The sequence below is a fragment of the Montipora capricornis genome, chromosome 12, assembly GCF_036669925.1.
Source record: "Montipora capricornis isolate CH-2021 chromosome 12, ASM3666992v2, whole genome shotgun sequence".
NCBI lineage: Eukaryota > Metazoa > Cnidaria > Anthozoa > Scleractinia > Acroporidae > Montipora > Montipora capricornis.
Window position 1 is genome coordinate 23,927,476 of NC_090894.1, and position 16,541 is coordinate 23,944,016.

At 40.1% G+C, this 16,541-nt stretch overlaps 2 protein-coding genes across 3 annotated transcripts in view; both read left to right on the plus strand.

Moving 5' to 3' along the window:
• LOC138026113 (heterogeneous nuclear ribonucleoprotein L-like) overlaps positions 1-7,532 on the plus strand; it is a 24,448-nt gene extending 16,916 nt beyond the window's left edge. Inside the window, exons 11-15 of the mRNA XM_068873312.1 lie at positions 493-623; positions 1,601-1,674; positions 2,756-2,810; positions 5,596-5,691; positions 6,857-7,532. Coding sequence (XP_068729413.1) covers positions 493-623; positions 1,601-1,674; positions 2,756-2,810; positions 5,596-5,691; positions 6,857-6,915 — 415 coding nt within the window. The 3' untranslated portion in view covers positions 6,916-7,532. The remainder of the gene's footprint in view (positions 1-492; positions 624-1,600; positions 1,675-2,755; positions 2,811-5,595; positions 5,692-6,856) is intronic.
• Positions 7,533-8,591: 1,059 nt separating this feature from the next.
• LOC138026134 (zinc metalloproteinase dpy-31-like) lies at positions 8,592-15,772 on the plus strand. 2 transcript variants are annotated; one of them, XM_068873340.1, is made up of 4 exons: positions 8,592-8,689; positions 9,332-9,432; positions 11,705-11,866; positions 15,035-15,772. In XM_068873340.1, the coding sequence occupies exons 2-4, from the start codon at positions 9,405-9,407 to the stop codon at positions 15,205-15,207; spliced, it is 363 nt and encodes a 120-aa protein (XP_068729441.1). In that variant the 5' UTR covers positions 8,592-8,689; positions 9,332-9,404; the 3' UTR covers positions 15,208-15,772. The 2 variants fall into 2 exon arrangements, with proteins under 2 accessions (XP_068729441.1, XP_068729440.1); XM_068873339.1 differs by lacking the exons at positions 8,592-8,689; positions 9,332-9,432 and adding an exon at positions 9,866-10,397.
• The last annotated feature ends 769 nt before the right edge of the window (positions 15,773-16,541 follow it).

Consider the following 16,541-nt stretch of genomic DNA (forward strand, 5'->3'; position numbering starts at 1 on the left):
ATTAATTAGAATGGACCACTTTCGAATTCTCGCGGCTGGACTGGATCTAGCATGAAATGGAGGCTAATGCGGGCAAATCTCTTCAAATGCAAATTAATTTGCCCGCATTAGCCTCCATTTCATGCTAGATCCAGTCCAACCGTTAGAATATGAAGGCTGTTTTGTTGACCAGAGGGCTCAGTTTTGTTCAGTGGGGTTTTTTTTGCATCCAGTGTTGAATATTAAAATTTGTTCCGGTGGTCACCACCAACTGTGTCTTAGCCGTGTTAATTTCCTTTGATGTGAAATTCTACCTACTCCTTCGCGTTAATTTTGTTTATTCGAAAGTCGTTTTACATTAAATTCGCGTTAATTTTAGTCGCGTTAATTCCCAATACCTTAATTTAATGGAGTGTTAATTTCCTATAATAAAGTAGCTCTGGTTAGTAGTCCTGACGTCACTGTGAGAAACTCGGCCCTGCTTGACAATTTCATTATTTTGTCTTATCATAGTTTCTCCAAGCAGAAATACCTTGTAGATCCAACTTCAGTTTCAAATTTACTTGATGGAACGCCGTGTTACAAGGATTACTCCGAGTCAAAGAATCACCGATTCTGGACACCACAACAGAGCAACAAGAACCGTATCCTTTACCTCTAACACACGATTTCTTCGCAGCAGAAATTTAACATGCAAATTAAGAGCTGTGTTGCAATGTGTAGGTTGGATGCCTGAAATATCCAGGAGCTTCCATGGTGGGCAAATCTTAGCCACCCAAACTGAGTGATGTCATCAGTTAACATCCACAGAATCCTTATACTACATTTTCTTACGTTTCACGCAATTTGCAATTTTCATCCTTTGACTGAGTACCTGTAAATGGAAGGAAAATCCTCAGTAACAGATGTGGAACATGAAGGATCGGATGGAAAGAAAGTAACACACGGAATCCTGCTGTATATGCATAATTGTGTTCAGTGCTGACCTCAGGGGACTAACAATTGCCCAATGTTGCTAACACCATTGCGTTCCATTTAAGTGCATCATGAAATTTAAAGAAACTACCAAGAAAAGACTTAAGATTTCCTTTTACTGGGGCTCACTTGAATGGTCACAACCCGAGACTGTACTAACTGATTCGAAATTGAGAACTATCATCACCCTTGACTTGCTCTCTTTAATGAACATCACCACTTGAAGTGAAAATGCTGAATTGCTGTTCTGGATTTTTAAACATAGCCCGAACAAATTTTTTTTTGGTGTTGACATTTGGGACTTTAAGATCTATGAAGCGGTCGTCAACGAGAACGCCACGAAACAACTATATCACTGGTTTGGGCCCGATTCACACGGTACCAAAGTTATATTTTGAGGTGACATTTACGTCGACGTCTCCGTCGTAGATCTTTAACTCCCTGACGTCTCGTGTTCAAGCTCCCTGTTTTATTTGAAACAAACACGGTGGGCTACACTGTATGTTGAAAGAACCAGAAAATTTCTCGATTTTGCTAGCCTGATGAATTACTTGAATAGTTAAAATGCTGTTCAGTAGATTCCATTTCATGATGATGGTGACTAATTCAGTTGATGCAGCTTGTTGCGTTCTTAACATTTTGTCAGGTATATTTTCTCCCACAAAAGTTTTGCATTTTTTCAACGCACCAACTGACTTTTCAGAGGCGAAAGCCTTTGAGGTAGGGTGCATTTTCTTTGTCCTTCGTATGATTTAATCAGGTGCACGGTGCACTGCTTGAGTTTAACACAATCATTGGCAAGCTTTGAAGAGGAGGCAGACAAAGAAGAGTATACAAAAATTTGGTTTTAGAGCGGTTTTCAAATGAGTGTCGTAATACCAAAACCGAAGTAATTACTTTGGCCAATCAAAAAATACGGATACAATCCAGTAAACCAATCAAAACTCGAAGTAAGTACACGTAGCCGACACAAAGCGCGGGAAAATGTGCACGCGCGAGCCACAATTGGTTTTGGTTTCACTTCTGATTGGTGGAAAAAATGGCGCGAGAACTTTGCACCAATCACTGAGTGAAGTAAATGCAAAACCAAAGCAATTCGCGAATTACTTTCGAGACTCAAATTGAAAACCGCTCTATCAGCGGAGTTGATAATGTAAATTGGCCACTGTACAGAGATTATTATTTTAGCTTTTATAATCTCTGTACGGTGGCTCATTTACATTATCAACTCCTTTGATAAAACCAAATTTTTGTATACTACTTCCCCACCGACGCAGCACCACAGTTTCTTTAGAAACTACCCCCTTCAGACAAAGAATAGGCTGAGTTCGATATATCAACATTCAGGCGCGGCTACGAGGCTTTATGATCAAATTTCACGGCTTACTTCTGTTTTCTTTGTCTCACAAGTCTCAAAGGAGATTTTTAAACAAAACCATATTCAAATTTACCGTAAAGCCTCGTAGCCATGTGTGAATATACATATATATCGAACGTGGCCTATTGATATAGAGAGAGTATACTGCAAAAAGCGCCTTGGGTTGAGTGAGCTTTTAATAAGCTCACTTAAAATTTCGTTGTCGTTCTTTTTACTCCGTTTTAACGGAAAAGTCACTAAAACGTCTTTGAAAGTGCGTCTGTTAATTCTGTGGGACGTTAAAGATCCCACACACTATTCAGGAAGTGTACGGCACTGGGTCGGCTGGCCGAAGGGGCACACTGCAATGGGAAAAACTAAACTGAGGCAGTGGGTAGTGAGTGTCTTGTCTGTGATCACATTATTTTTTACTTCAATTTTCAGATGTGCTCAAATTGCAGTGTTGAAGCCCCAACCAGAGTAAAAATCTTTCCCAATGGTAAGGTTTTATTTTAAATTAATTTTCCAAGAGGATTAACCATGCATGGTTCAAACTTGTCATACGATGCCTTAAGCCCAATGTCGTCCCTAGAGGTGCGATCCTTTAGGTCTGCACCAAGGATACGACGAACCTGGTCGAATCCCAATTGAGGCCATCTCTGATTGGCTCGTAAAAACAACGTAGAAATAGGACCGGAAGTGGTTTTAGAGGGCGCGAGTTACGAATGTCAAACAACTTCTGAAACGTGACCTTCAGTTTTTATAATCCATGTACGGAGGTCAATTTATATTATCAACTCCGTTGATAAAACCAGAAATCTTCAGAATACCCGGCTACATCTAATCTCGACCTCAGAGTTCTTCTCTTGACTGAGGAAGAGAATATCTCTGGGAAACCCTGAAACAAAGTGTCTTCCCATTGGTTTTTGTGAAGAACAATCAAAAGCGTCTCTGATTGGTGCATTCGTGTTACCACGAGGAGTGAGCGGGCGCCGTAAGATTCATATAGCCAATTTTTGGCTATGAGAACCCTACGGCGCATGTTGTCTTGCATAGAGTTTCCCAGAGCCTCTGGTTACGAGAAAGGGCTACATCTAAATGCGTTTGTCTTCCAGGCGTCAACCACTTAAAAATTAAAATTGACTCGCTGGCCGTGGAAGATTTTCGTCACCCATGATACAACGTCACCCACAATTATATCCAGTTGGTTACTCACCATTCCACTACCACACATGTGCCTCGTTTTTAACTATCGCCTTTATGCGTTCCTTATAAGTTTTTTTATTTCAGCACCTTATTAAAAATGTTTTTCTACGAGAACTTCTCGGTGAGCAAACAAAATTTGCGGAGGGACCTTTTAAAAATTCCTCGATTGTTGAGGTTGAGCAATCGGTCTTTTGGCCACAGCTGTAACGGTGATCCTTGAGAGCCCGAACATTCAAAGTGTCCTCTAAGCTTATTTATTTGATCTTGCATCAGTGCATTTGAGGTGACAGTCCAATAATTGATGAAAATTCTTCTCCACTTGACAAGAAATAGTCAAATACATACGGTAGAAGCTGATATGTCCAGTAGGGAGTATACAGACGGTATCCTTTCGATGAAAGACAACACGTTTTAAAGCTTCATACTGTGCTTCTTTCAGAGCAAACTCAGCCTCCCTTACTTTTCTAAAGCGAAGTCCAACGCACAATTAAAGTTAATTGGACCATTTGTCATCAAACTTCACGCAGGCGCAGACAAACCGGAACCAGGATTTGGTGGTTCCGGTTTTGGATTCTTTCGGAGCCTTCCGCGCCCTTTCCGCTGGACACGGGTAACGGAGTCTCTGAGAACGAGATTGGTTTGAGCCTGGTTTTCACTCACGACGCAAGCGCATGCGCAAGCAGAAATAGCTAAGTAAAAATGAACGTCGACATAAGCATAAGCACTCGCAAATGCTCAGACGTGGGGAATCTGGAACGAGTGCTTTAATTGGCCATACATAGCCAGACGTAGTAAATTTCCTTGTGCTTATGCCGTGTTTCGTTTTCACACGGCATAAGGCGCTCAAGCACAAGAAAAGGAAATATTTTGATCCTCGTGCTTGTGTTGTCGTGCAGCTGTTATGCCTGCGCTCGTGCTTGCGCATGTGCTTGCTTCGCTAGTGAAAACCAGGATGTAGGCGGTCCCCTCATATTCCAGACCAATTCAGGACAATTAATGAAAGGCAATTGTTGGCTGGGAACCTACAGCCGCGAACATAAGTTCCTTAAACTTAAAAAGTAACGTGGTCGAAAGAGGCATTTGAGGCAGTAGAGAGATTTAGCATCGTCTTTACTGCAAACGGCCAACGTTGGGCGAAAAAATGGAAGAAGCATGTTTGATAGAGCGACTTTCAGATGACCTTAAAAAATAAACGAAAAAAAAAAACGTAAACGAATGCAGAACATTAAATTGACTTATCGAACGAAAACAAACGAGAGCGAATTTCATTCGCTTAGCGAACGCGGATGCCAACAACGTTATCTCTCCATGGAACTTGACTTCATTTGAAATGCAGTAATGTGATTGGGCAATCGAACTGTTTACTGCTTATATTGGCGGGAATAAGGAGAAGCTTTGTTTTAATCATGCCAATCATTGGTTAGTGAAGCAAATTGCGAACACTTTTTCAAGGTCATACGAAAGTCGCTCTATAAGATCGTTTCTTGACTGTTGGCTACAGGTATCAATTAAGTTCTCAGAGACAGTAGCAGCCTGTCGTTTCCCGTTTGCTGTTCACGAAACGCGATGCAAAATTTCTCTAATGATAGAACATTTCAGCTATGAAAAAAGCACCGTTCTTTCGAGGAACCGCAAAAATATTAAAAAATGTGTTTTTGAGGCAATGAATGGGCGATTTCTTGTCTCCAGCATATCTTCTCCTAGACACACGTATGTATATTTGTTTTCGCTTCCCCTCAACACGTCAAACATCGAACAGCGGAGGAAAATAACAATTAACTTTTGCACGATAACGAGACTGGAACGAAAACGAGGCAGCTAGAGTCCAGTTTCCCTGCGGAGATGTCCCTGTCGAAAATGTGAAGGGGCGGCTAATGACAACTTTTCAGAATTAACCAAAGATTGCGTTCTTTCAAGGCCATTTGTAATCTTGTGTATACATATATGTGTAACTAAGCCGCTTTCGACTCCACCAACAACCAATTTCTTCATAGCGAATTAATAGTCTTTCATACAACGTGGTGTTTGTGTGCAAATGTCGTTATTGGTGTTAATGAAGAATTAAATTTAATTTTTAGCTGCTCGTTCTGCGTCTGGTTTGCTGGAGTGGAGTGATCCGTCGCAGGCCCTGGACGCCATTGCAGCATGCAATCATTACGTCATTCGCGATCCAGGTACGTTGTCCTTTTCGTCTCAAGGCCACTGGTGTTGATTTTTCCTTTCCTTGAAGTCTTCAGTAATAATGCGCTAACCTGGAGCATCACACCAACACAGAGTAAATGAGATTTTTTAGTTTTTTTTTATTGTTGTCTCCTTGCGTCTCGAAACAACAAGCTTAATCTCTTTTTCTCTGGCCATCTCAGCTTTAGAAGGAACAACAGACAAGCAGCGGCAACAAACATGAGAAACAAACGCATCCTTTAAAATTGTATTTTGCTTAATGTTTCGTACATCATCAGAAGTTACAGTTAACCGTAAAGTCAACATGAAAGTCAACATTCGCAGTGAAAAGCTGATTCATTACTAGTATATACCCTTTTCAACTTTCATCCCATATGTTTTTCATTGTAGTTAATTTGTTTCTTCTCTTGCATATTAATTAGTCACTTACCTTACAAATACAGACTGTATCTTAAAACTTTACGACTGTCACTTCTGATGACGTTAAGAAAAATATAATTTCAATGGAAGCGTCTCTATCTCATGTTTGTCACCGCTGCTTGTGTGTTGTTTCTTTCCCATCCTCCGCATAACATCAGCGAGATTCAGCATCGCCTTGACGTGAATATGGAAAAGCCAAACTGCAGTTCACTTATTATTATAAAATCATGAAAATTCTCCTTTTCTTCCTTTTTTTATCTGTAGCATTCAGGCAAGATATTGGTGAAAGTCAAGTATTTTTTTTTATTTTTGAAAGAACGAAAATTTCTGTCATATGTTTGCCGTTCGCCTTAAACGATGTGCTAAATCTCACTTTTCAAGGATCAAATGAATATGTGCTCCTATTTTTAGTGCTGTGAACTAACTGTGAAGATGCTTGTGCTTCTGCGCCTTCTCTCAAACAACTCAATATGGCGTAAATCGCATACCCATTGCTGTTTTGACTGCGCGTTCATGCACATGAAAATAGCGCCATGTTTGTGAAAAAGCAAGGGCTTGAGCGAATTCCAAATTCGAATAATCGATCTATCGAAGTCTCTTAAAGTTTGAATTGGAAATGCAGAACATTGTAAGGTTACTTGTCATTGGCTGTTAAAGGGTCCATACAACACCCGGACGAGGCTCATACGTAATGAAAGCCTCATCACCACGGTAACGGCCACCTGTTTTTATTTCCAGCTGCCAGGACCATCTTCACTGTCAAGCTTGCCTTTTCATCCATGTCAAGTGCTCAGTAGGGACGATCGATGTTTGCAAACTTGAACAAGACCATTCGCACACCTTCCATGACGATGAAGAGATTTTAGTTTAGTTCCAGATCTTTATGCATTCACGGAATGGCGAATATGCTGTAATACTCGTAATAGAGCGACTTTCGTGTGACCTTGAAAAAAGGTTCGCAATTTGTTTCACGGACCAATGTTTGGCAAGATTAAAACAAGGCTTCCGTTATTCTCGCCAAGCAAACTCCTAATATGGGCAGTAAACAGTTCGCTTGCCCAATCCACATCACTGCCTAAATCAAAAGACGTCAAAGCGAATGCCGATCGCTTTCCAGAAAGTTCCATGGAAAGATGACGTTGTTCGCATCCGCGTTGGTTTACGCTCTGTTTTTACTTTTATTTTTCAAGGTTATATGAAAGTCGCTCTAAAGAAAAGCGTTTTACTTAAGATATAACGGTAAAGGCTAGGGTAGTTAAAAAGTGATACCAAACAAGATTTGTATGACTAAGTGCATATATACAGCGTTTAGTTTGAATTGCAGAATCAATTCAAAGCCTTTACCATTTCTAACCTAGTCCTAGTCCTTGTGAAAGAGATGTTTGATGATTTAGTAATAAAACAGGACACTATATTTTTCTCGTTGTGAAGTTGATATTCTAGCGTTTGTTACCCAGTCAACCACATGAAAAAGCAAACAGAGGTGTCTCTGCCTCATTTCGTTTCTCTCCTCCCCTTGAATCCCTACCACTTTTATCCGAAGCTTGTGAGATTGTCAAAGTGCTTCCTTGCTCTGTCTGTGTTCGAAAATCGACTGGATCCGCTCAGCTATCTCGAAGGAACATCTGCTTTAGAAAATGATCACAAATCCACAGTCCCAAGTGAGGGTTGTCCTTTGTGCTGTATATCACTGTTTTGGGTGGACTAGCCCGAATGGTTCATATGTTTCCTTCTAGTCTTTCCCCACTGCTCAGTTGCGGTGCAATTGAAGTAAATTTACTTTAAATTACATATTTGGTGGGTTCACACTAAGGACGTAAGAAGGCCGCTTTACGTATGCTGGAGTTGTACTTTTAATGTGAACGGGGCACCTTACTTTGTTACCGTAGAAACGAGGTATCTTCAGAGAAGCCAAAGCACGATCTCAAGTCTAGTTTTATCCCCCTCGAATGCGTACTTGTGCAGATGAAAACACGAAAAGGAGATCAGGCGTCAACGATGACTCGAGTTGATTGGAGTTTCTTTCTTGCAGTTATGTCTTGGGCCCCAGCATGAACTCGGCATTCTCTTCATGAGGAGAGTCTTTATTTACAAGTTTTACCTCATTAGTGTAAGCAAAATCATATCCAATCAATTCTCTACGAAATTAGCACAATAATTGAAATCTGCGAGTGTTTCGGAGACCGAGATACCCGGAAATCTTTTAACAATTTTGAATTCAAACAATTACGAATTTCACTAAGAAAAATTGGGCTCGTTAGCGCTTTTGCCACCAAATTATTTGTCCGTTTTTGATTGCTGATATTGTGCTCATAATCGAATCGTTGGGAATTACGGCTGTTTCCTCATTGACCTAGCCTATGAATGGCTGCGAGGCTGCTGGTGACCTTCTATTGATACAGACCTCACTGCTTTTATCATGTAAAATGTATTGTTGTAATTCTAATTAGTCGACATTAACATTAGAAAAGCACAAAGGGAGTCACTGGTTCTTCGGTCAGTTAACTTAGCTACAACTGTAAAATGGTGTGTCGGGGAGGTAGCTCAGTTTAGCGAGTTCTCTTTGATTCTGTAAGTTAAATTGTGTTTAAGGACATATTTGTTCTGTGACGATTTTGCGGGGGAAGTACAGGCAGGTCAACGTGTTGCTATGGTGATATGTTCCACGGTGAAAATATTGCATATGTTCCTTTGTTTCTCGGGCAAAATGTTTATTCAGTTGTCATCCCAAGTAAGTTAAGAAATGTGTGGTTCCTCTGAATACCATTTTAAGCCACCTTTAACAAGTCTGTAATTTAAGTAAACACTCCTTGTCACCTCTTGTGCTCGCTTTGCCTGCTCCCTTATTAGCTTGCACGGGCTTGTTTTTCGGGCGAAGTTCCCGTAAATAATTAAACAGATGAATGAGTTGAAAAAAGAACCCTCGAAAGTCAGAATTTAAGGCAATTCTGCCAGGTTTGCGTACCGAACAGTGGCATCTTTTGATCTTGGTGAAAAAGCTCAAATTTGGTGCTTGATTTGCGGAGTTCCAATCCTTTTTAAGACTCTGCAGCTGCGTCTACTAATGTCACATTTAGTACATCCCTTAGAGGGTCAACAAAGCCGGGTAGAAGTAATCAGTAGAAATACATTATACCTTTCACTCCTAAACCGGCCATACTCTGTATTTTACTCTGTGTAACGCCAGGGCATTTTACTCTTGTCTAACGCCAGATTTTACTCGTCAATGGTGAACCCCCCTGAAGTCAATGGGTTAATTAAACGAATCTGAATCTTTTTTCCCGGGATGGGCACAATCGAACAAATCTTTGGAGGTAAGAAGAGATTACAAATAACGTAATTTGCCTTATTTAATTTGCCCTATTTAATAGTATTTACTGTATTAATTTGTGATGTGACGTCATCAGGGTTGTCATGGCAACTTGATTGACACATTGGATAGTAGCATTGGATATTCATAAGATCCATACTTGCTCTTGTATTTAAATTTCCATAAACAAATTCTCATTATATAACATTTGAAGTCATAACTCTGCTTCTAAGAGGCCGATGTCCATCATTCAAAAAGCAAAATGTTCAGAACAATTGGGAGAATGTTTTGGCAGCAATTTCAAGTGTGATGAAAATTAAGAAAAATTGAACTAAACCCTATAATCCTTCAATGAAAGGTCTGCAAGTACTGACGTTGTATGTAAATGAGGGTATTACATGTAACATGTTATCAGCTTGAGTTAAGTGAAAATTTCATATAGAATTCATCACTCTCGTACTGAGTGTATGCGTTTTCCCTAATTAGTTGTCGAATATTACTAGTGGAAAAACAGCGATCTTTCTTGTCTATTGCTGGAAAGATTGACGGGTTGATACTTATATAGCAAAATGCGATTATCAGGTCACTTCAATCTTCATCGTCGAGTCGGTATTTTTCCAATTCCGTGGAATCATTTGGCCTCATTTTTGTTTGTCAGTGGTTTCTGCAATGTCGCGCAGGCATCGGATTCAAGATTACAGCAATCAAGTTCGAGTTCTTTTTCTTTTCCAACAACGTATCGGGATAAGTATTTAGCTGGTTCTGTTATCAAGTCTCTCCAGTTAGATGACTGGTTACAATGCCTGACTGCATGCGCAAGCTCTATCGAGTGTATCTCCTACAACTTTAACAAGAGATTAAGCACCTGTGATTTGAACAGCCAAGGAATAACTGGGTCTGATCGGCAAGCATGTCTTAGCGATGAATCGCTTGTCTTTTCCCAAGGTTTAATATTTCAACAGGTAAAAGGTAGGTGGATTTTAACTACGATGCAACCGTGTAAGAGCAAAGAATGTCTTATTTTAAAGGAACTGAGACGCTCAGAGGCAAATTGAAAAAATATCAACTGCATGTCAAAAATGCTAATTAACTGTGCTTTCAGTTTACGCATTAGGAAAAATTATATCGTGAAGTGCCTTAAAGGAAACAAGATTAATCAAGTATGTGATGTATGGTTTCGCAAATGAATCCGAAAAAGGATAAACATGGAAAACCTGATTATCCATTGCTTCTGATGAAAAAGGGAACAAAACCCTCAAGTTTAATTTTAGCCGCTCGCATCCGAAGAGCTTAAAATGATAAGCCGAATAAAGGTCATTGACGCAGCTTCATGGAAAAAAAAAAGGAAACATGTTCTGTGATATATAGCATCAAATTCGAGCCTGGGCAACAGATGGACTGAAGTGTTCCTGAGCTAAATGACATGGCTTTAATATCCCCAGCTGTTTGCCATAGCGGAAATTTATTTTTGTTTGCGTTAAACTTTTTACTTTAAACAAAACTGAAAATCGCAGCATAAAATCTGACCGAATGCCACAAAAACGATGGACGACTACTTTTGAATTTTGAACCGCGAAAGATTCTTTTTTTTTCCAACAAACTATATGGCTGCTTTCAAAAGTTTGCAGTGAGCAATTAGCACTCTCCAGTGGTCCGCATTAAGTCTTAATACGTCTACATATCAAAGTGCAACACAAGATCTTTTTAAATTTTGTCCTTGGTACCCTGTTGTTAAACACAAGGAAAAGAGAATAAAAGAAGATCATTGTTAATACAAATTCGCTAATTTATCTGGCCTCATTTCCGAAAACTTAAGTTGTTTTTTTATTTAACAGGAAATGAAGAGTCCACACAGCGCACAATCATGACTATTGCCTAAATTTGCGTTTTTTGTGAAACGACATCTACTCGTGATAAATTTATTTGATATAAAATAGAATTACTTAGTGCTAAAGGTCTCCGTGCTGTGGTTTATTGTATGAGCGGGAAGAGGTGCTCGTTTCGGTAGAATCCGTTCTGTAACATTTTTGCAGCCGTCATAAACCGGAATTTTCTCTCGGCGACATATTACATTGGCCCTGAGGCAACGACTTAGATCTACATCGTATTGATACCCAGTCTTGCTTGAAGATTATTGCTAATTTTTTGATCCTCAAAAAAAAATTAGTAAATCTTCAGCGAATAAAATGGATTTATAGAAACGTGAAATTGAAATTAAGACTTTTTAGAGCATTTTGTTGGAATTTAAAATTCGCCTCTTGCGATTTGTCAAACAGACGTGGGCTACTGGTCTCCATGGCAACCCTGGAGTCTCTGCTCGACGACATGCGGCAATGGTGCGAGGACGCGCATGCGCACATGTGTGAGCTCCGTTGGTGGAGGTGGTTGCAGTGGATCAGATATGGAAAAGGAGAGATGTAATCTAGCAGAATGTTTGGGTAGGCAATACTGCTTCCCATTTTTACCTTCATGATTCTGAGTGGAAGAAGATATCGTCTAACTATGTGTAAATCCAAATCTGAAATAGTGCTCAGACAGATTTTACAGTTATGTATTCAGGTGGCTCAAACCAGTGGAATTTTTTGTTATAGAGGGATTGACTCTACTACAATGTTTCACGTACTGGCAATGTTATGATATAAGCAGACAGCCACCTTAATTAAAATTGTCCAATCGGCCATTTCCGAGTTCATGTCTGCCTCCTCTTCAAAACGAGTCCAAATGCGACGTTTTTTTTGTGAAAAGTAGTTTTCATTCATATGTAAAGTAGAACTAATTACCATCACAAAAACTACGCACTAAGACTCGCTTTGAAGAAGAGTCAGAAGTAAACTCGGAAATGGCCTATTAGCCAATATCAAAAATACCATAATACTCTTTGTTTGTCCCTCCAAAATTTTGCATAAGCATTGTTCCTATTTTCTAAGATTATTATGGAGTTTTTCCTATTGCCTTATTGTAAGATCGATGTGAATCCAATCCAGAGAATCTTCATAATTTTGCACAGAGTTTTATCTTAGTCAGCTAATCACTTTCCAGCACTAACAAGGGGGGATCCCCAAGTTCGATATTGACATGTAAACGTCCAAAGACAAATCATGAGGTGTTTTTAAATGGCTCTTTTATTGGAATGGTCACTTATTATCGGACCTATTGAAATCATTTCGTTAAGCTATTATCATTTGCGTTTCATGGTGCCGTTACGCCAAACAGTTGTGGAGATTCAATCCTTCAAAAGAGTACAGTTACTGTAGTACAAAATTGTTCAGATCGGCAGGGTTTTAAAAGTTTCATTGTTAAGTTTTTGTATGAGAAGACGTGGAAGACCTGACAAAAGTAAGTTACAGCACTCCAACTTGAAAGTGATGAATACATGGATCAATATTTTTTCGTGGGATGGCGCAGTGGTGAGAGCAATCGCCTGAATCGCCTCCCACCAATGTGGCCCGGGTTCGATTCCCAGACTCGGCGTCGCTTATTTCCCTTCGTAAACGGTCGTTGCCATTTCTAAGAACGGTCGTTGCCATTTGAAACGGTCGATGCCATTTTTTAGCTCTGAATTACACTCATTAGGTCTAAGAACTCAAAAGGTTGCGGTTACTGGGAGTTGTGTCTCGCTGGTCATATGAGTTAGGGTTCGGGTTAGGGTTCTGTTTAGGGTGAGGGCTAAGAACCCGAGTTCGAATCTTGAAATTTTCGGACTCTTTTTTTCCTCCAGTTTTTCTTTTATAATTTTTTTTTTCGTTTTTGTCTTAATTTTTGTTAATATTTTTTCTTAGTTTGTTTCTTCTAATTTTCTTTGAACTAGTCGACCGTTATAAATGGCATCGACCGTTTCAAATGGCAACGACCGTTCTGAGAAATGGTAACCACCGTTTACGAAAGGGAAATTTGCCTCGGCGTCATATGTGGGTTGAGTTTGTTGGTTCTCTACTCTGCACGGAGAGGTTTTCTCCGGGTACTCCGGTTTTCTCCTCTCCTCAAAATACCAGTGGCTTCATAGCTCAGTTGGTTAGAGCGTCGCACCGGAATCGCGAGGTCACGGGTTCAAACCCCGTTGAAGTCCTGAATTTTTCAGGCTTCTCTACGCAATTGCTAAAATTGCGTTCATAACTGCGAAGATCATAGCTTCACTTGAATTCAGTTTAAGTTTGATTTAAGTGCGTATTGTTCGTCAGTTATGAATAAATGAAACTCTATTGCACACTCCGAAAATGGGTTTTTCTGTGAACAATACCATGATAATAACACTAGTATAATCTAAAAAAAACAAGCGCATTTATGATGGTCACTGATCGGTCGGGCTAAATGCGTGATTTGCTCGATTAATCTGAGCTAATTTACTCATACAAAATGAAACGGTCAGTGAGATGCGATTATCAAATCACAGAGTAGGGTCAAAGGTTATAACGAGATCTTCGATGGACCTGATGGCGCCAGTTCCTTTCCGAGCAGCGAAAGCTTGAAATCGGATAATTTGCGGATCATCGGGCGGCTGCCAAAGATCATGAGCTTTGCCTTTTCAGGGTTGAGCAGAAGAAAATTATCGAAACACCACTTACGGATTAAATATAGATCATTATGGATAATGTCGTTTCCTTTGTCAGCGTCCCCAACGCTCAAAGCTAAAAGAAGTTTGGTATCGTCTACATAGCACTCGGTTTAGCATCTCTCACTAATGGTTGGTAGGTCGTTTAAATAGATACTGACAAGAGAAAACGAGGGGACAGAGAGGGAGGCTCCCGGTCCAGCTCTTGGGATATGTCATGTCCACGAAAGTTATTTTTAGACGAGCGGAAGTCTTTGTTCTAGCGGAATTCTGTCATCCGAGACGTCCGCATGCAGGCCAACCTCGGTCTGATGTTTGAAAGAAAATAAATATTAATCAGCCTTCCACGTGCGCCGCTATTTTCTCTTTTCCCTAAGAACCTGTGAGCGAGGCAAGACTGCATGCGGACGTCTAGGAAGACAGACTTCCGCTAGAACAAAGACTTCCGCTCATCTAAAAATAACTTTCGTGGACATGACATATCCCGGCCAACGCCCTGAGCCTCCCTCTCTGTCCCCTCATTTTCTCTTGATACTGAACAAAAGAGCCCCGAGTTCCATGATTCGTTATCGTAACTCAGCCCCCAGAGGCAGTGGCACCGCAGTTGGTGGGGGTATACGTTCCCTTTTTTCCCACAAAGTGTTTTTGGGTTTTCGTATCCGTCGGTGTCACACTAATTTACTGTCAATAGACCAATTTCGAATTCTTATGGATGGACTGGATCTAGCATGAAATGGAGGCTAATACGGGCAAATTAATTATTTGTGTGTGAAGACGGATTTGCCCGCCTTAGCCTCCATTTCATGCAAGATCCAGTCCAGCCGTGAGAATTCGAAAATGGTCTATTGGTTTGTCTCTGGAGACAAATGTCTGTATGTATTATGAGGAATGGTGAGCACTATTTATTTTATCAGTGTAGTCCCACAATAAACCGGCGTCTGAGGTCTTTGCAGACCTACAGGCCCCTTATTTTACACTGTTGTATGCATCTCATTGGTAGTGTCGGCAAACTTGATGTTTTGCTTCATTATTTTAACAGTGACTTATTGCGTTCTAGATCTTTCAAAGTTCTGTTTGGAAAAAGAGGATGGCGATTATGAAGATTCAACTAATTGTCATCAATTTATTAAGTGTTCTGGAAAAGTTGCGCACATTGTCCCATGTATAGGCTCTACGTACGATCCCAGTAGAAACCAGTGTGTCCATAATAATCCTGATAGTGACTGTTGATAAAGTGCAATTTTTCTTTTTTTCCGCAACTACCAGAATTCACCTTCCCCTTTTCCCAGAAGCCTTGAAACAGTTTCTAGCTGCACAAGCTCGCGCAGTCGTAAAGCATACCTGCCACGATCGATCCCGCGGTGTCTTTCATATTGACCTAAGTCGCGCATGCCCAATGATGGCTTATCTTTTCGTGTCAAAAGCGTGATATTTGTATTTACAGTTCCAACTCGTTCAGAATTTTCGTTTTTGCTGGTTGAACGTCTTGAATCCAAAGTAGAGTCTAACAAAAGAAAAAATACATTATACTAGATAAAACGTAGTAGCCGAGAGTTCAAAACCATTTTTTACAATAACTATTCACTTCTCGCGCGCTCATAGGCTAATTTTCATCATCAATAAGAGTACAGACAGATAAGATTTTAGTTTATGTGAAATCTGTGCAAATGTCAAACTGTCATCTTTTTAACCATTGAAATTTTATTGACTGTTGTAAGTAGCTAATCAAAAAGCGAGAAAAGCTATTGACAATGTTCGCGTCAATTTGAATAAATTTCATGTTTATGACAGTTTACTTCGTCTTTTCCCCTCATTAATTTTTTATTCAGCCAGTTGTATTTTGTACTTGGCAGGCAGGCGACTTTCTGATTGGTGGAAAATACAATTCGCTATTTTCACAATTGCATTAAAACAATGGATTTGCAGTTCACTGGAGCATGATGCGGTCCCAAGGTTAAATAACTTATATTGTTTTTATGCAAACGACCCCCTAAAACGAATTGCATTACGGGAATGGGAAAGAAGCGAATTGGCTGGACCAGTGATCCAGTCGTGATGCACGCGGAGGAACGCGGGCGCACAAAAAGGCTGGTCAATCGAGCCCAATTGACGGGGTCTTTCTGCAGGTACCGGCAAGCATTGTGTTTTTGGTCACTTGGGATTAGTCATTGTTTGGAGTTGTTTTGTTTTCTGGGTTTTGCTTCTTTTGTTTTACGTAATTTCTGCTCCGGTACCTGCAGAAGCTGCTATTTGACGCTAAGACGTTTATTCTATCACTTGTTAAAGCAACTGATACCAATCGAGACAAAACAATAAAGGAAGGCAGTAAAAAGTCTTGTAGTTCTAGGAAAATACGGGATATAGGAAAGGCTGCCAAGTGCGACTTTTGACTCCAATAAAAAGGACCTCTTCCTAAATAAGCGAGTTCTGAGTTTGAAAAAACGTGCGCCTGTCGGGATAAAAACAAGCATATTCTTGGAGCTATTTATCATAAAAAAAAAAGACAATTACATGTTTGTTTTTATCCAGACGCGCACATTCGTTTCTTGAAACCCCGAACTGGC